At 37.5% G+C, this 20,906-nt stretch overlaps 1 protein-coding gene across 4 annotated transcripts in view; it reads left to right on the top strand.

The window, feature by feature from the left end:
* Positions 1-20,906, top strand: part of GAB1 (GRB2 associated binding protein 1) — a 123,718-nt gene that overhangs the window by 74,692 nt on the left and 28,120 nt on the right. For 2 of the 4 annotated variants that reach the window (XM_030313005.1, XM_030313007.1), the window contains exons 2-4: positions 6,672-6,966; positions 18,413-18,638; positions 18,990-19,070. In XM_030313005.1, coding sequence (XP_030168865.1) covers positions 6,672-6,966; positions 18,413-18,638; positions 18,990-19,070 — 602 coding nt within the window. The remainder of the gene's footprint in view (positions 1-6,671; positions 6,967-18,412; positions 18,639-18,989; positions 19,071-20,906) is intronic. The other 2 variants (XM_030313006.1, XM_030313008.1) reach the window with 1 other exon arrangement.

Here is a 20,906-nt window from a genome sequence, read left to right as displayed (position 1 = left end):
TGGTTCTCAGTCTGGGTGGTACATTAGAATCATCTCTTTAGCATTTAAAACTATGTGCCAGGGCTAATGTCCCAGACCTACTATCTATCTGAGATGAGGCCCCAGGCACCGTTTTTTGTTTTTTTTTTAAGTAAAATTCTCCAGATATTTCTTTTATTTATTTATTTATTTTTCATGTTTATTTATTTTTGAGAGAGAGAGAGAGTCGGGGAGGGAAGAGGGAGAGGGCGATACAGAATCCAAAGTAGGCTCCAGGCTCTGAGGTGTCCACACAGAGCCCAATGCAGGGCTTAAACTCACGAATCCTGACATCTTGACCTGAGCCAAAGTTGGATGCTTCACTAACTGAGCCGCCTAGGTGCCCCTCTCCAGATATTTCTTCTGAGCAGTTAGAGTTGAGAATCACTGGACCACTCTGACCTCTTCTTTTTTGCCCACCCATATACTTATTTCTTTAATAATTAGTTCTTCCTGTAAAGGAAGGCACTAGGCAGTCTTGGCAAGGGTTACACCAGGCATGTTCTCTGTCAGTTATGCCACAGAGAAGTCAGAAAACATCAGTGCAGCAGTTACAGTGTATTCTTTAAAACTGAGCCCACTTGCCATATTAGGCAAATTAGGCATATTTTGTGAATTTGTTAATGTTATTGCAGGTGATGGTTTGAGGCTAATCTAGATTGAAATTTTTTTTTCTTCTTCCCACTAGATAATGGGACTCCATCTGTACTTTCTAGCCAATGTATGCACACCGATACTCTGTAGGGTATATGATAAACCTACTTTAAGACCTTGCTTCAATGTGACAAGCTTATCTTCAATTTATGTAATTTGCTTAAATGCAGAAATATGCTTAATTTAAAAGAACAACTCCTTTAAAATGAAGTTTAAAAATAACTATTATCTGTAGAGTTTTTAACACAAGTTAATTTATAGCTTATACACCTCTACCTTGCCCGACAGTTCTCCATTTACAAGTGGTTGGGCAGAGTATAGTTATATCATTATCCCCATGACACATAGGTAATGTGAGAAATTCTGTATTTTTATCCTTGCCTCCTATGATTGGCATATTCAGCAGATGTAGACTGAGTACTTCCTTGGGGTTGGGCAATGGAAAACAAAGATGAAAAGGTGAAAAAATATGGCTTCAGCCTACAGGAAACTCACTTTTGGGAATGTCAAACATCATAATTAGGATCAAGGTGGAAATGGAGAGCTTAGAGGGGTCCACTCAGGGATGGTGCCCTGAAGGGGTCTGAGTTGAGTCTAGAAGTAGATTATGTGCCACAGGGCAGCATGTATCAGGGCCAGAGGCAGGACAGAAGCAGAGCATTAGAGGAACTGCAATAATTTCCATTGTGGTTGGAAGGCAGAGAGGCAAGAAGTAAGGTTGGGGAGACAGAGAGAGGCGTGGAGGGCCCCATGTGCCCTGCCTACCAGAGAGTTTGGTCTTTATCCTGTAGGCAGTCACTGAATGTAGGGAATGGGTAAATGGCAATGCATTATGGACATTTAGTTTGTCATCTCATCTAAATAGATTTCCATTGGCATCCATGGACTGTACAGGCTCTTCTCTTTTGATGTTAATGTAGTAGCCAAAGTTATTCTTAAAACCCTGAGACAAGACCCGGGGACCAGAGTAGGGTGCTTTTAAGCTACTTTAAAACACAGACCTGCTGATGAAGTCTTATTACTGCATCATTTATTCAACTTGAAATGATTATTGCAACGTAAGGAAAGACAACAAAGTAGATTTTTGCATAGTTCCTCTTAAGTAGACCTGCTTGTAATGGAATGCCAGTAGTGAAAATGATTTTCCACATGAATTTTGTTGAAAATTGCTTTGAGTAATTTTTTTTTTTTTGAAGGTTTCTAGAAAACTTGTCCTCTTTTGTCTGCTACTGCTGCAGGATTGGTGAGGCAATGTACAGCTTTCTCTGGGGCTACCAAGGCAGCGAGGATAAAAATAGGGCAAACTTTAAGAATCCCAGATATTTTCAGATAACAAAGACTGATTTATGTGGGCCCATTTTGTGCTCTGACAAAACATAGAGAAGCTTTTGTGCTGTGATTAGCAAGGGCGCTGATGTCAGTTCTCTTGTCGAGCATCAAGCTTTATTCTGTGGCTAAATTGTGCTTTGTACCATAATCCAGAGAACCTTTGTATCTGCCTTATTAAAGTGTGTAGTTTATGTAATTGCTTTTGTTTTCCAGTTTAATCTGTGCCAGATTCAATAAGAGTGACTCATTTTGTGACTGAGACAAACATTCACATTTGGACCATGTTAAAAATAAATAAATAAGTGGCAGGTGCTGTTGGCTAAATTCTGTGTTTTAATGCTGTAATTTCCTGCTGTAAGGGTTCATCTCTTATCCTCTGTAATCGCCAGTACAGCCTAGCTAGTACTCCCTGATTCTACTCCTGTTCCCCAGTGCTACTCATGTCTTGGCTATTTATTTTAGTTTCCAAGGGCCTTTTACATTTTAACAATATCATTTCAACAGAGAAGCAAAGAAATGGCTGGGGAGCCACAGTTAACCAGAAGACAAAGAGTGACCCATAAGCTGTAGCAGAAGGACACATTCTTTTCCTTTCTTTTTGTCATTTTTTCTAAGGTGTTTTGTGCATGTGTTTTGGTAAAGCTGTCTTAGTTATGTTTATGTTATTATGTGTATGTTCAGTATCCAGGTCTTTTTCTCAAGTGGAAGAGTTTTTGAAAGCACGCCTTCTGTTCAACGTGGCCCTTATATCTAATCTAATATTCGCAAAATTTTACAACTTCAGAGTCTTAGGGGAAATTCTCCTTATCGTACAAGTATTTCTAGGTACCAGGTGCTGTGTTATGCATGGAATATGTAATGACAAGTCACTATCTTTGTGGATTTTACAGTCTGCCTAGGGAGTTAGATACTAAATAAATAAATACAAAGAAAATTTAAATTGCAAAATGATAATAATCCTTTAGGTAGTAAGGTACCTTATTACATGGGTAATAAGGTCCCTAAAACTGTGCTCTACTTAAATTAGGGGTCGCTGGGAAGGGAAGACCCAAAGGTCGGAGTCCGCCTGGCAAGAGAACATACTAGACTCAGGAAATGGCATGCGCAAAGTCTCTTGAGGCAGGAAGCAGTTTGGCATCCTATTAACTGTATTATTAGAAGAGAGAAGTGACAACTGACAAGGCTAACTGTATTAAAAAGATTATAGATCAACTACGCAGGCACAGCAGTAGGGCACTATTTAGTATAGCGGCAAATAGTTGAGCAGCCTCTCAGAGCTTCCCTGAAAGTGCAGTATAGATGTTGATGCCTATAATACTTCGTCTGAGTCATTGGGGAATGGGTGGATTGTGTTCAATGAATTATGTAGTGAGGCATTGTAGAAAGATTTTGACAAGAGACATTAAAGTTTTAAAAAGTCATTTCTGCATTTAAAGACAAAATACTATCTGGAGAGATCACTTACTAAAAGATATGATTCCTTGATGGCCCTAAAGAAGTGACATAATACTATATTTCGTCTCTCTTTTCTTCCCTATTACTTTTTCAGGCTTACCGCTTGATAGAGAGGTATCGCATAACTTTACTAAGAGATGATATTTATTTATTTTGAAGTAAATAAATGTCTTACTTACTAACTAAATGGATTTTTGTAATCCAGAAACCAGTGCTAAAGTCATGTGAATTTAACATGTTAGGATTTTTCAGTGTTCTCTAAAGCATCTAGAAGAACTTCCCACTGCCGTCTCTTTCTGGACACGACTAGTTCCTCTTTGCTTGGAGTTATAGTTGGACTGAGAAGTTAATTTAAAACCTTGTTGACATTAAAGAACTACGTAATATTTTCAGGCTTTTGTGATATTTCTACTAAATCTTATTGAAGGATTGTATCCAGTTTTTCCATGAAGGAATGCCTCTCCATTTAGCAATAGTTCTGCAGGTACGTTGACAGGTTTGCTGTATTATCAAATATTTTCATGTATTGTAAATATTTGCTTCATGATTAGTCAACTCCTTAAGAGTAGCGATCATGAATTACCTACTTGTAGTTCTCCCCACAGGTATTTACAATAGAATAGATAACTTATTGACTGGTTAGCTCACTGATTTACCTTTTAATGTAGCTACATTTCCTTGAATGGATACAGTTTAGAGTCTATTAAAATGTTAAAACTAAAGTTATCGCCCAAGCTAATTCAGTTGTAAGTACAGTTGTCCAGGTTTTAAGAAGGCGTTCGGGGTGTCTGGGTGGCTCAGTCGGTTAAGTGGCTGACTTTGGCTCAGGTCATGAATTCACAGTTCATGGGTTCGAGCCCCACTTCGAGCTCTGTGTTGACAGCTTAGAGCCTGGAGCCTGCTTCAGATTCTGCGTGTCTCTCTCTCTCTCTGCCCCTCCCCTGCTCATGCTCTGTCTCTTTCTGTCTCTCAAAAATAAATAAACATTAAAAAAATCTTTTTAAGAGAAAAAAAAAACATTCAAGGAGGATTAAGACTTAATATTGTTTCTGGGCAGAGTTGTTGGATTTAAAGACTGCTGAAGCACTGTTTCAGTCATTCAGTTCTGTTTTTATTATTTAATCAACGAGATTTTAGAGAGTAATAGTAAAAGAATTTTAGGCCTGTTGAGGCATAGTATGAAACCCATAATTGACCAAAATTTGTGGAGGAAGTACATGGTGAGTATAGATCTAGATTGCTAGTATATGTTTGTTGGGAAGAAAAGGGAAAAGAGAAAGAGAAAGGAGGAGGAAAATTGCAACCCATAAGAATACAGATCTTATCCATGTGGTCTTTGAAAATAGACTCACTTGAAGAAAGACACAGCCCATTTCTTTGCTTGCTTTTCAGGTGAGAAACGAGGAAAGCTTTTAAACTCTTTTTTCTCCATTCCCCTCACACAGAAGTGAGTGAGAAGCTTAAAATACAAAGGAGTCTTTTGAAGAAGTACCTTTATGTATTCTTTTTTTTTTTAACATTTATTTATTTTTGAGAGACAGAGCATGAGTGGGGGAGGGGCAGAGGGAGAGAGAGAGGGCTGTCAGCCCAGAGCTGGACGCAAGGCTCGAACCCACGAACTGTGAGATTATGACCTAAGCTGAAGTCAGACACTTAACTGACTGAGCCACCCAGGTGCCCCCCGCCCTTTATGTACTGATGGCTTGATAGTAAGGCATGAAAAACCTTGCCTTTTTTTTAATGTAGTAAGCTGTACCTAACATAAAGTTTACCATTTTAACCATTTTTAAGTGTTCAGCTTCAGTGGCATGAAGTACATTCACTTTGTTGTGCAACCGTCACCAGTATCTATCTCCAGAATTTCTTTATTATCCCATACTGAAACGCTGCCCACTAAACACTATTATCCCCATCTTCCAACTACTGGCAACCACCATTCTGCATTTGGTCTCTAGATTTTGATTATTGTAAGTCCTCGTATAAGTGGAGTCATATACTTTATCCTTTTGTGACTGGCTTTTTTCACTTAGCATAACATCTCAAGATTCATCCATGTTATAGCGTGTGTCAGATTTTTCTTCCCTTTTAAGACTGAACAGTGTTCTTTGTATATTCCACATTTTGTTCATTTCTTCATTCATCAATGGACACTTGGGTTGTGCCTACCTTTTGACTGTTGTGAGTAATGCTACTATAAACATGGGGTGCAAATACCTGTTTGAGACCTTGTTTTCAATTCTTTTGGTTATTTACAACTGGAATCTTTTGTGGAACTGCCATACCGTTTTCCATACTGGTTCTAATTTCTGCCATCCTGGCCAGCACTTGTTATTTTCTGTGGTTTTTATAAAAGACATTTTAATGTGTATGAAATTGTATCACATTGTGGTTTTGATTTGCATTTCTCTGATGATAGGATGTTGAGCATTTTTTCATGTGCTTATTGGCCATTTGTATATCTTCTTTGGAGATTCTGTTTAAGTCCTTTGCCCATTTTTAAACTAGGTTATTTTGTTGTTACTGAGTTGTAGGAATTCTTTATATATTCTAGACGTTAATCTTTTATGAGACAAATTATTTGCAGATACTTTCTCTCATTCTGTGAGCTGACTTTTCACTCTATTGATTGAGTCCTTCAATGTGTACATTTTAAATTTTGATGTAATCCAGTTTACCTATTTTTTTCTTTTGTGTTTCTTCTGCGTTCGTAATGTCCTGTCAATTGCCTAATCTAATGTTATGAAGCTTTCCCCTGTGTTTTCTTCTAAGAGTTTTCTAATTTTAGCTCCTGTGTGTAGGTCTTGGATGATCCATTTTGAGTTAATTTTTGTATGATGTAGAGTCCAACTTCTTTTGCATGTGGATATCCAGTTTTCCCAGCACCATTTGTTGAAACCACAGTTTTTTTTATATTTAGTAAAAACTCAGTCTTCCTTAGTTTATTGACCTGATGTTACAATATGTAATACCATCTAATATAGATCAATATCTTCTAATATTCTATTAGATCTAATAGAAAATAATAAATATGTATATATAGACACATTTTTAAGTTGAGGCATCAGTAAAGAGTGATAGATTATTCCCTGGAAACAAAGAAAACATGTATGTGACTTTCAACAATTCATTTGTGAAATGTGCATTGATAAATGTGCATCTTCTTGAAAAATGTCTCTCAAATTAATACTAGATGGATATTTTTGTTTCATCCCTAGGCATGGAAGAGGAGATGGTTTGTGTTACGCAGTGGTCGCTTAACTGGAGATCCAGATGTCCTGGAGTATTACAAAAATGATCATGCCAAGAAGCCTATCCGTATTATTGATTTAAATTTATGTCAGCAAGTTGATGCTGGATTGACATTTAACAAAAAAGAGTTTGAAAACAGCTACATTTTTGATATCAACACCATTGACCGAATTTTCTACTTGGTAGCAGACAGTGAGGAAGAGATGAATAAGTGGGTTCGTTGCATTTGTGACATCTGTGGGTTTAATCCTACGGAGGAAGGTAAGCTCAAGATTTTATTATTCAACCTGAGTTCTCCTTTATTGCTGCATTTTTAGAACTATTATAAAAGTCTTTGTTATTTCAGTTACTCAGTATAATATTTTCTTTTTTATAATAGCTAACACCATTTGGAAAAAGCACTAATAACCCTCTAATCATTTTGGGGAGACGCTTTTCATAGGTTTTAGAAAGAGAGACTTAACCATGTGGGGCAGTATCTAAATAAATGTCTTGAAGAAGAAGGTGACAAGAAGACATACTTATTTGAGAGCATTTCCTGAGTTTCTATATAAATACTAAGTTGAACTTTATAGCACTGCTGATACTTGACTATTTTTCACCTATTTTAAAAACAGCATTTTTATGTGACTCAATTATTTTGATGTTATTTTAAAAACTATATTGGATTATGGGGCACTTGGGTGGCTCAGTCAGTTAAGCATCTGACTTCAGCACAGATCGTGATCTCACTGTTCATTGTTTCAAGCCTCACGTTGGGCTCTGTGCTGGCAGCTTAGAGTCTGGAGCCTGCTTCAGATTCTGTGTCTCCCTCTTTCTCTGCCCTCACCCCCTGCTTTTCCTCTCTCTCTCTCTCTCTCTCTCTCTCTCTCTGTCTCTCAAAAAATAAATATTAAAAAAAATTTAGAAGACCATATTGGATTATGAAGTTATGAAATAGTCAAGAGGATTATCAATACCTATGAAAAGCAAGTGACAGTCACAAAACATGATAAAAAAAGTAACAAATGAGTTTATTTAACACAAAGATCCTAAAAACAGCATGGAGGAAGAAGAGGCTCAAGGTTTGGATAACAGGTAGTGAAGACAAGCTTCTCAGGTAAATTGTAGGTTTTTGAAGGAAGTAGTATTTCTTTTTTTTTTTTTTTTTTTAACGTGTATTTATTTTTGAGACAGAGAGAGACAGAGCATGTACGGGGGAGGGTCAGAGAGAGTGGGAGACACAGAATCTGAAACAGGCTCCAGGCTCTGAGCTGTCAGCCCAGAGCCCAACGCGGGGCTCAAACTCATGGACCTCAAGATCATGACCTGAGCCGAAGTCAGACACTTAACTGACTGAGCCACCCAGGCGCCCCAGGAAGTAGTATTTCTACATAAATGAAAAAAGGGATGTAGAACCCTCTAGGCTTAGGGGCAAGGGAGAGCAAGGACTCTGAGGTGGAACAGAATCATATGTGACTAGAGCAGGGGGCTGTGAATGATAAAAGTGGGGGTGGGAGGAGAGGAAAGAGAGTTGGTTGAGGCACTGAGTTCTGGAGTATCTGTCCTGGGAAGAACTGAATGATTGAGTAAAGGTCTCATAAGGAATTTTACACGTGGGGGCACCAGGGTGGCTCAGTCAGTTAAGCGTCAAACTTCGGCTCAGGTCATGATCTCACGGTTTGTGAGTTTGAGCCCTGCTAGGGCTCTGTGCTGATAGCTCACAGCCTGGAGCCTGCTTAAGATTCTCTGTCTCCCTCTCTCTCTGCCCTTCCCCTGCTCACCCTGTTCCCCTCTCCCTCTCAAAAATAAATAAACATTAATAAAAACATTTTTTAAAGATTTTTACAAGCAGAATTCCTCTTCAGGTGCTTATATAGCTGTCTTGACCACTTATTCCCCGTCCACTTCTCTGCTTCTCTTACTTTGACAACAAACACATATCTAGGGGACCCCAACACAAATTTAGGTCTGTAAACCCAAAAATCAGAAAGAAAGGCGCCCTCAGGTCTTTGAACTTAGCATCTTCATGGTTATACTGCCATTTACAGTGTGCATTTCCAAATATCTATATTTAGGAGTGTTGGAGTTTCAGTGAGGGCTGGAAAAATTGCATCAACAATCAACATCAAGTTTTGAATTGAAGTGAAACAGCAGTCATCTCTAATTAGCTCAGGTCAGCATGCTGCTTCCTCTCTGGCCAGTCAGCAGCCCACAAGGAGGAGCCTTCCAGGGCTGGGATTGGCCCAGTGGGGTGGGGAAACCCCTTGGTGAGAGAATCCAGAATCCTGAGAGGGAGCAGCACTGAAACAGGCAAGGAGGCATCCAGTTTAGACAGGAGGTGGCTGATGAACTAGAGCTTTTCAGCAGAGTTCTAGTGATTAAAAGCCTCAAGAAATTGTTTCACCTGTGGAATTAAGCTTTAGTGGTTTTTGTGAAATTACTAATAAGTATGTTCACATTTAAGTGCGTATGGAGGTATGACTCCTAACTCCAGTTAAACTCCTTTCCATTCTTGCATATAAGGTCTATATTTGAGTGCAGTAGAGGATTTTAAAGTTAAAGTCACAAATAAGATGGCTCTCTAATGGCTGTTTAATGACCATGCAGTAATGATAATTTTTGGATTAAGATACCACATTAATTTCATTATGTGATGGATTTTCAGTTAAAATAGTTTAAGTCCTTGTATACGCTTTTGGGTGATGACTTTCTTTTCAATTTAGATTTTGTTTTTAGGGACATAAAAGTAGACTTCTGTCTTCATCGGTTGCCTGTATAGATTTAGTTAATCTGAAAGACTAAGTAGTAGGGATTCTTCCGTCTCTTTTTGTTTTCTGTATAATTCTCCTAAATATATTACCAAAGGAAATGAGATACCCTCCAAGAGGAGATACATTCTTCAGTCGAGGAATATGTCTAATTTTTGGAAGCCCTTTCAGGGGTGGGTAGAGTTGAGAACCCCCAAAATAAGAATTTCAAATGCACAAGTATCTGAGATTAACTTTGTGAGTTTCAAGGCGTGGAGTCTGGTCCATTTGTCCACCTTAGAATGACTCTCATCTCATCATCTGGAAGTTTGATGAACACCCAGTCATCTCTGGGAAGAAGGAAGATTTTATCTGTTTTGGAAATTGATTCATTAATTTACCAAATTACTGAATTTGCCAGCACTCTACTAGGCTTTGGATATTCATTCAACCTATATATTATTAGGTGACTAGTTAGGGGGACAAATGGCAAACATTACAGATGTGGAACTGAGCGTCTAGTGGGGAAGGATTCATACTCAGAATAATAATTCATTACAGTTGATGAGTGCAAGATACATGATGTGTGTGGAAAAAATATATATAATATATATAATTTAATATATTTAACAATTATATATATAATATATATAATTTAATATGATTATTAAAGTATGATTATATACATATATCAAAGTATGAAGCTATGAGACTGTGTTAATACAGCTCTTGCCCTCATAGAGCTTATAGTCAGTCTAACAGAGACAGGAAAATAATCTAGGAATTATAATATTGTTAGATAAGTGTCCAGTTAAAGAAAACATAAATAAGCATAGATAGCAGTTAATTTAGTTTTAAGAAGGTCAGGAAAAGCATAGGTAGTTTTAAATGTCTCTGTACTATAGCTGATAATGTACCGAGAACTTTATTTTATACTTAGTGAAACATTTTCGTTGTATTTGTAGTCATAATCAGTCACAATGTCTGTTTTTTGCTTCATGAATTTACCAATATAGGGAGGGGCGCAAACTCCCAAATCCTTTTAAAATAGATTAGAAATGCATTTGTCTAGGGGCGCCTGGGTGGCTCAGTCGGTTAAGCGTCCAACTTTGGCTCAGGTCATGATCTTGTGGTTTGTGAGTTCGAGTCCCATGTCGGGCTGTGTGGTGACAGCTCAGCCTGGAGCATGCTTCGGATTCTGTGTCTCCCTCTCTCTCTGACCCATCCCTTGCTCATGCTCTGTCTCTCTCTGTCTGTCTCTCTCTCAAAAATAAACATTAAAAAAAATTTTTTTAAATACATTTGTCTTGAATGAAACTCTTAATTTGTGAATGTTTTATCTTCACAATATCAATAAAAGGGGAGGTTGTGAGAAAATTTCCAGTATTGTTAATCAAATTTGATGTATATAATGAGTTAGTTACCACAAACAGCCGTACTAATCATAACTCACTTTTATTTGTTCACATAACAGGCCGCTAAGGACTTCAATTTGCCAGTGCTTTCTAAGTGTAGTTCATGAGCTATATCTAAATGCAACTACATTTGTTTTTTTAAGTTCTACAATATAGAATTTTTTGCAAGTTCATCCTGGCTTTCTCCCAAATAGCCACAATTAGAAATGTCTTACTATGATGTTGAAGACTTGAGTGTCTCATAAATTATGAACTTGTAAATAAATTAGTAGGTCATATATCAGTGAAAGATGACTAGTCCTTCATTGTGTAGTATCTAGGAGCCACAAAAAAATTTTTTTCTATAATTTTGATTTTTCATGCATAGTAGCAAAACTGCAAAAACGCTTCAAAGTTAACCACTACATTTTATTCATTGGTAGTAGCTGACTTTGCTAGATGCCTTAACAAAAATCTACACATTTAAAGATTCAAACAGCAAAGAACTGCTATTATCTTTTGTGATCACAGTCATACAATTTAATATGACAAAGTAAATATCAGAATGTCTTTGTTCTTCCATTTGCTTTACCACCTGCTTTATATTCTCTTGCTTCTAAATAGATCTCCCCACCAATCACTAAATAATAGGTGTTTTTGTTTTTACCTAGAATCTGTCCCCTGAGCCCTGTGCTCTTCCCATTTCAAAGTTGAGTATGCTCTTACTCTTGGCTTAAAACTAATGACACGAAATCATTTTTCCCTATACTTGTGTCAGGCAAGATGTGGGAAGAAATATCCTATGCTTGGGTATTACAGTCTGAGAAAATAACTATCCCCAGTCCCTATGAGAGTAACTACTTTTTGCTGAAAACAAAAGGAAAGGGGAAAAATCTGACCTGTGTTTTGATTCCAGGAACCTCTCAAAATATCGTTACCATGTTATTTCCGCTGCCCCAGGTGACCACTGCTATTATTGAATACTCAGAATGCTGGCAAGCTGAATCTGTTTTTAAATTGTAGCTCATTGAACTGTGTGCGGTTCCTATGAATGCTTTTATTTAGCAGATTTGAGGGTAGAGACTAATTTCTTTTGTTTTTCTTGGAAATGTGCAGATTTATTTTTGTTTCTACACCAAGGTGGAAGCTGTTAAATCTGCTTAACAAGTGCCAGGAAACACAGCCTAAGGGCTCTAAACAGCTAACTAACTTGGCGCAAAGGCTCCTGGTCTAATTTCAGGGTGCAAGATTAGAAAGTTGCCTCTTATCAATCAGTTGAGTTGCTTTTCTTAAAGTGCCCAGATAATAGTGGCTTAAAAATAGTCACTGTTTGATATTCTTCCCTTTAGAAAAGTAGGTAAACTAATGTAAGAATATACATATGCTCCCTTTTCCTGTAAAAGCAGTTCTTCTTAGAGAACTGCTAGATTTATTTTTATTTACTTTTTATTCAGGTATGACACATTACTGTCGAAGGTACAGATCTTAAGTATACAGTACAATATAGTTGTATACATCCATCTATATCTATATATAGAAACATAAATCTGTGTAACTGCCACTCAGAGTTAAAAAAAGAGAATATGTCCAGCCCCCAGAAGGTTTTTTCATCCTTCTTTCCAGTACAAACCCAGAAAAAAATTTTTTGATTTTGATTCTATAACCATAGATTAGTAATGCCTGTATCTGAACTTTATATGAGCAAAACCATTGAATCTGGCTTCTTTTTTTCCAATAGAAGTCTGTGAGATTCATCCATGTAGCATGTAGTGGGAGTTCTTCATCTTGTGTAGCATTCCATTTTATGAGTATATCACAAATTATGGATCTGTTTGAATGTTGATAGACCTTTGGGTTATTTCTATTTTGATACAAATAAAGCTATTGTGAGCGTTGTTATATATATCTTTTGATGGACATAAACCCTTAGTTCTTATGGGTAAATAGCGATGGATGGAATTGCTACATCATAGGATATGTACTGGTTGCTTTCCTACCAGCAGTGTAGGAGACTGCCAGTTATCTACATTCTCGTCAACATTTGGTCTTGTCAGTCATTAATTTTAGCCATCCTTATGAATGTGTACTGGTGTCTCATTGTAGTTTTATTATTTATTTTTATTTTTGAGAGAGAGAGGGAGAGAGACAGAATCTTAAGTGGGCTCCACGCTGTGCACAGAGCCCAACAGGGGACTGGATCTCACGACCCTGAGATCATGACCTGAGTGGAAATCAAGACGTGGCTGCTTAACCCACTGAGCCACTCAGGTGCCCCTCATTGTGGTTTTAATTTGCATTTCCCTGAGGACCAGTTTAACTAGAGTTTATTCTGTTTTTGTTTTGTTTTCTTACACATTTTCAAGTTACTGCTCTTGAGATCTTGATTCATTGAGTCTCCTGGGATGGGGCTCCAGCACCTAGATCTTTAAAATCCCCGCAATGATTCTGATGACAGGATGCCTCTGGATTAAGAATTAAGACATTTTCAGCACTTCCTAGGGGTTTATTTAAAAAGTTTCCAAGAATGTTTGCACAACCTATTAAGGAGATCATCAAAATAAAAAAAATTCTATTTGAAACACATTAAATAGATTGGACTATGATTAAAGGTCTTCAATTTTTGAATAAATAAATTGAAATTGCAGGTTGCTTCACTAAAAATTGCAACTACTGATGTTTCTCATTTGTATACATTTGTTAGATTTACCTTTACAAAATGTTCTTCTATAAAAAATGATGTGTTCTGAAATGAGAAAACAGTTACTTTAGGATTGATATTAATTGACGCATAATCTTTGTCCATAGACTCTTAATTTGTTAAGTTTATTAGGCATAGATCAATCAAAGTGCATCTCTTGACAAAAAAAAAAAAAATTCTACAACAGACCAGGTAAATTAGTAATTAATAGAAACAGAGTAACCTTGACCTATTTGCCTGTTGACCTGTTTGTGAACATAAAGGTAAAATTTTTGCTGTAGAAACCAAAAAGTATCCTATCAGCAAATGTAGCCCAGCTTGAGAGAAATGGATCTCATCTAGTCTTCTGACAAGGACATGAGCAACACTGCAGTTTTATTACCACATGCTAAATACAGTATGGCAGTAGTTACAAAATCAGAGGACCTGTCATATTAACTTTGAAATATTCTCCTTATCAATGAGAAAGAGTAGAATTGCTTCCCTGGGCTTGAGCTCTTGTGCCTTTATATATATATATATATGTACATATGTATGCATGTATATATGGGGTACCTGGGTGGCTCAGTTGGTTGAGCATCGGACTCTTGATTTTATCTCAGGTCATGATCCCAGGGTCATGGGATCCAGCCCCATATTGGGCTCCTTGCTGAGTGTGGAGCCTGCTTAAGATTGTCCCTCTCCTTCTGTCCCTCTCCCCGACTCACATGCTCTCTCTCTCTCTCTCTCTCTCTCTCTCAAATTAAAAAAAATATTATTTAAAAGAAAAAATATATCTGTATATATTATTTTGACTGTTTAGAGGCATTACGTAGGCACCCGACTTCTATGAGGGACAGTAACACCAGGGCATTATGGTTCCAACCAGGATAAAACTGTGCATTAAGCCAGGGTCATGTGGACCAATTTATTATTTGTAGTTCTCTTCACATAATAATATACTTCTCTTCACCAAAAGCTGGTTGAAGCTTACCTTACCAGTACTTGTTACCTTTCTAAGTAAAATTTAGTTAAGAATTTGCTCCAGCAGCTTATTAGGCCTTTAACGAATGCTAATATACTCTATGTTTTTTTTAATTAAGACACAGGAAATGATTTTACACACATAAGCAAACCCTAAGCTGATATTTGGTTCTCAGAAACTTGATACCAGCATTACTTAGAAAGAGCAGTAAGTTAGAGACCCAGGTGAGGCAGAAAACAACAAACGGGATCTGCTCAACTACTTGTCGGGCAGAATGGGGTAAATCATGTGTCTTTGTAAAGTGGAACAGAAGTTTTTCAGACCAATTGGTTAACTTTGACCAGAAATGAGAGTACTTAGACACACTGCAGTGCTTGCATTAAAATATGCAGAGCTGAGTATATAGTCAAATTAATATGAGTAAAACAGCCCCAAAGACTAAAACTTTGAAGATAGTGCATTATCTGAGCCAAAGTGGCAGAGCAGTGTTCCCTCTCCTTTTTTAAAAAAAAATTTTTAATGTTTTATTTAATTTTTTTGAGAGACAGAGCACGAGCAGTGGAGGGGCAGAGAGAGAGGGAGACACAGAATCCGAAGCAGGCTCCAGGCTCTGAGCTGTCAGCACAGAGCCTGCCCCGGGGCTCGAACCCACGAACGCAAGATCATGACCTGAGCCGAAGTCAGACTCTTAACCGACTGAACCACCCAGGTGCCCCGGTTCCCTTTCCTTTTTAAGTCTTCATATGCCATCTTGTTTGGAATGGTTGGGCTTGCTTTTCATGGCTGTTTAAAGGTCTTTTCTTTCATGAGCTTGCTAGTGAACATAGTGGAAGTTCTCTCCAGTTCTTGCCTCTTAGAAGTAGATGCAAGCTTTCCCATATTGTGAACAAGATGCTATATATTTTTTAAAAAGGAACCTTTGAATCCCAGTCTTTTTTTTTTTCTTCCAGAAATTGAGAGGATCTTGCATCTCTAAAGAGGATAAAAAACTTTAGTCATTCACAGGTAGAAGAAATGGAAGGTTAAAAATGAGATGGTCCTATTGTGTTAATAAAACAGGGTCAGATAAAAGGATTGCCTGGCCGGGTGATTCTTTTCCCACACTGAAGATGAATCACTGTGTTCATTTAGTGTGTAGCTATCAAGTTTAGAAAAAATATTAAAGGAAAAGTGTATCTCTAAAAACATCCACCTGAAAAACTTACTTTAGGAGTTACAGTGGAGAATTAGGTTTCAGACTGTTTTATTTAGTGATGTGTTTCCAGTGTTGAGTTTCATTTTGTTTTGGTCAGAACTAAAAATTGAATGGGATCATACGATTTTACCACATGTCTATGGCACAAAAAGAAGTATGTAAAATGTATTTGTGAATACAGCCTATAGGATATGGTAACTGCTTTCTGACCTCTCGCCTCCCCCCCTTTTCTTCCTTGAAGTTGTATAGGTTTTTCTGAAAGCTCTTCAGAAAATATTTTTTCTGAAAATTTTTATATTTCAGGTAAATATTTTTCATAATTCTCTTAAGTTTAACAATGCACAAGGATTTACTGAATCACTGATGTAAAATCCTCTTAACTAAATCTTTATATATTTGTAACTGAGTCAAAACAGTAAAACATTTCACAGAGTACATTATGTACACTATTGGCAATCAACATCTATTAGACATAATGAGGTATTTATGAGTTCCCAATGAAATTATGGCATTATGTTGTATAAATGTCCAAAAGAATATTTTTCTGTTCTCACCATTTTCTTTTCTCACCTTTCATAAATAAGAAGGAATTAACTCCTGGCATAAAGTATTAGATTTTATTAGATGAGCTTGTATGAAGACTTGACATTGCATGCAGCATAACAAAGAGAAAATGTTAGAAATTAGCTCAACTTCTATGTACTCAGGCCAAACTCTCCAAGTGAAAGAAGTCCTCATACTTAAATTAGCACCTAGTAGAGCTGACATAATGCTTGAGCAAATTCCAAACTGCACTTGCAGTTGAATGGATCTTGAAGATTTGGGAGTGCCCCTTGCCTTAATCTCTTCCAGCATGATGTAGAGAAAGTGCCTAGTGGGGCACCTGGGTGGCTCAGTTGGTTAAGCTGAGTCCAACTTTGGCTCTGGTATGATCTCACAGCTCATGAGTTTGAGCCCCGCATCCGGCTCTGTGCTGACAGCTCAGAACCTGGAGCCTGCTTCAGATTCTGTATCTCCCTCTCTTTCTCTGCCCCTCCCCTGCTCACACTATGTCTCTCTCTCCTTCAAAAATAAACATTTATTTATTATTTATTTATTTATTTATTTATTTTAAATAAACATTTAAAAAAAGAAAGAGAGAGAAAGAAAGAAAGTGCTTAGTGAGTTTCTGCTAGGTGAATGAAACACTTTAAGCATCTACCACCTGTGGGGCACACTGATGCATAGGAGTTCTGATCCTTTGTGTTTGTTTTGGGGACCCATAAATAAAGGTAAACTTATATTTAGCCATACTAATGGGTTTATTCAAGCTTTATAATTATGAGCTTTTTTAAAAAGTTTATTAATTTTGAGAAAGAGCATGCATGAGGGCGGGGGGGGGGGGGGAGAGAGAGAGAGAGAGAGAGAGAGAGAATTCCAAGCAGGTTCCACACTGTCAGCACAGAGCCCAGTTCAGGGCTCGATCCCACGAAGCCATGAGATCATGACCTGAGCTGAAACCAAGAGTTGGATGCTTAACCGACTGAGCCACCCAGGCGCCCCATGATATGAGCTTCTGTGCTTAGGAAGAACAGTTATAAAATATAAACTACATAAATTTTGCTGTGGTGCATATACAGATATTAAAGTTGAATACATAAAGACATTATCAAAACCATGTGGACTTATCCTGTAGTGTCTAGGGAAGCTAGAGCTGACATGTAGCTCCTTCCTGGTGACTTGACAGGTCATATGACCTCCCATTTGATTTTGTTTGGTTGAACATATTAAATCCTTTACCACTTTTTAGTGTCTTTTAGATAATGTTTTGTTATTTAAAAAAAATCTCCGTTTGAAGCCAGCCTTTTCTGTTGTAACATAAACAGACAGTAAATAAATTTGTTTATTCATATATGAGTACTTACCTTTTTCTGGATTTTTAGTCTTGTATTCCTAACCACACTAACAGAGAATTTTTCTTCTGGGTTCTTGAAAATTTATTTGGTTGTGTCAGTGATTAACGTGGGATTTTATCTCTAGGTTTTCAGTTTGTTTTCAGATTACTTAACTGTAAACAATTTAGCTAGCTTCATATATCTTCTCAGAACATTGTTAAGTGCTTAATAAATTACTCCTTCACTTGCTGACCCCTTTTGCCTGAAAATATTACAGAAACCCAATAAATGGTAAATGAGGCTATGAGCTGAGGGGAGAGGAGAAGCATTAAAATCTCTTTCCCTGAACATGAATCCCAGAATTTGAACTATTTCTCCTTAGTCTGCTGAGGAGTAGAAGGAAAAGAATGAACAGCAAAATAAAGATGGGGCAAAGAGGTGATCCTCGTGCCTGTGAATGCCACATAATAAAATGGGCCTCCTTGGAAAGTTGGCTTGGCATGGGAAACACTGTTTTTTTATTATGGAAAAAAATCTACCTCTGGTGCTACGATTATATAACATCTTCATTGCCAGTAGCCTCAAAACTAAAGATTGTTCAAGGCAAAGTTAACATGGCTTTATTATAGCCTCTGGAAGAAAGAGCCTTTACTCTTCATATCTCTTTGACAAGAGCCAATAATTTCTTGTACAAATGTTGCTGTATGGGTAGAATTTGTTTTAACTGACATTGTCATGGTTTATCACGCTCCTGTGTGTTTAAACAGTTTGTCTTCAAACTTTCAAGGAGCTTTATTTAAGAAACAGCCCTTAAAATGGGATAGACGATGACAGTTCTACTTTGGTGTTGCAGATCTTGTGAAGCCCCCTGGCAACTCTGCCCAGGCGCCAGCCGATTTACCTTTGGCGGTCAACACAGCACCACCGTCCACCCAGGTAGATTCATCCTCCGCTGCTCCACCTCCTCCCTATCAGCTAATTAATCTTCCACCACACCTGGAAACTGTTGGCATCCAGGAGGATCCTCAAGACTACCTCTTGCTAATCAACTGTCAAAGCAAGAAGCCTGAACCCACCAGGTAAATACCTGTGCGTGTGTGCGTGCATGCGTGCGTGCGCACTTAGAATCTTGAAACTTTTTAAATTCTGATTTGAAGGCTTAACAGAAACCCAGCTATCTAGGGTTATAGTTTAGGCTTACTATATTTCAGGTTATATTCTTCTAATGGTTTCTGATATTCAGGAGTTTTATGGAAGAAACGCATTCTCTACTATCTTTGGCAAAGAACACTTATACCTACAAGGCTCTTTTAGAAATCTGTCTCCTGTTTCATAGTCTTTGTTACAGACTCACAGTATTACTTGCTTAACAGATTGCACTGATTTATAAATGGTGATCTTGCTCCATTTCTTATGTGATTGTAAACCAGCCAAGGGTCATCTTTTGTTTCTGAAGAAGGAGAGGAATACCTACTACTAGAAGATTTTGAAAGCAAAACGATTCCGTTGCAGTGAGTGTGTTGTGGTTGCTTTGGATCTGTGTGAAAAATTAATTATACGGGTAAAATCCCAATATAGCAAATTCTATGGGAATATATAAATTGGGTTTTAGTGAAATTTGATGAAATTTAATCAATCAAGTATATTGCTAAAAACCATAAAACTTTCCAGTCATCGTACCTAGCCGTGAAGCAGAGCTTACCTCAAGCTCTGAGTTTATACATCTCTAAGTAGAAACAAATCTGTGGACTTCAGTGCTTGCCCAAAGGTATCATAAAGCCTTCCCCAAATCCTTGGTTTCCCCATCATCTCCCTTCCTGCTTCTTTCTTTTCTTCTAAGCTGTGCAGTAGTTTCATTTGATCACTCTTGTCATTTTCTGTTGATTGGAAGGCCAGAGGTAACAGAATTGGAGCCAGAAAATGAAGACCAGGGAACCTGTGTCTGCCATCAGCAGTGTGGTGGCAACTAGTGATGTTGGGGATATTTATGTCCTCACTTGAGGAATATAAAAGTGGGAATTACATAGTAGATGTGAAAGATGCTTTTTAAATGGAGTGATTGGATATTAAGCATTATTTTATAACAAAAAAATTGTTGTGATTGTTTTCATGGAGAAAGTGACTGTTACCAGACTAAGATGGTACAAAGTGCTTGTTCAGCAATTTTTATATAGAATTTGTCAAGAACCACAGATTAGGTTGTTGTGAATGATTCCCCGAGATAATGGAATACAGACATTCCAAAGATGGGTTTCTAGATATTTGTTGTAATGGGATTTTACCTGTAAGAGCAAAAAAACAAAAACAAAAACAAACAAAAATCTTTTTATAAATCAACACTAGTTAATAATATCAAATTCTAACTTGATTTTGCTTGTTTGCTGTGAGTATTTAAAATTATACATTCGCAACTTTGTTACCTCTGCTACTAACTAAGATTTTATTTTATAGAGATTCACAATTATTTTTCAGTATCAACTTTTTAAAAGCCAATAGCTAAGTCACAGTTTTCAGTGCATTTTCTTGTTATATGGTATCTTTCATTGATCTCATTGGTGTTACAGCTTTCCTGTTATAGTAGAAATTATGCTGAGAATCCCTGCTCAGATAGATTTTGTATCTATGTATTTTGCAGAAGTGACAGTTAATTGACAGATATTTATGAAGTACCCACTATGTGCCCACTGTCTTGGTAGGTGCTGTGAAGGAACAGACTAACTACATAAGCCGCCTCAGATACAGTCACCCTCAGAGTTTACAAGCAAAGCTTATGAAGAAGTCAAAACATGCGAACGTTAAGTGTCTGCAGGTGAAGGCAGGAGAATTGCTTTGCAAACTCTTGTTCATCTGGCAGGACTCAGGATTCAGCTCAGACATCTACTCCTCTAGGAAACATTCCTCCAAACTCCCAGCCTGAACTAAATGCCTCTGTGGGTTTTCATAGCATCCTGGTCATGCCTCCCTTTTATCACAGAATTGGAAATAGTTTGATATATATAGTTTATTGTTCGCTAAACCATAAGCTAGTCAAGAGCAGGGAACTTATTACTTGTGCTTCTAGCTTCTCTTAACCCACATGTTTGAATTAAATGAAGTGCAAATTTAGAATATGTGTAGATGCATTAGAAATTCCTAGAAGGGACAGTGCAAGTGTTCTTAAAATGGAAGGTGAAACGTTTCCAAGGAGGTGTAGGATTTGAACTATACTTGTTGGTGAGAGAAAAGGACCCTGTCATTAGCAATCTGCATAAAAAGCATTTGAGAGAAAGGCGAGGTGAGAGTGAGGGGCCAGAGGAAGCAAATGAGAGGAAAGCCTGCCCAGAGTAGAGGGTTCCACTGGGGGAGAG

The sequence above is a fragment of the Lynx canadensis genome, chromosome B1 (assembly GCF_007474595.2).
Source record: "Lynx canadensis isolate LIC74 chromosome B1, mLynCan4.pri.v2, whole genome shotgun sequence".
In the NCBI taxonomy this organism is placed as follows: domain Eukaryota; kingdom Metazoa; phylum Chordata; class Mammalia; order Carnivora; family Felidae; genus Lynx; species Lynx canadensis.
Note: the sequence above shows the minus strand (reverse complement) of the source record. Positions and strands in the feature narration are given on the sequence as shown.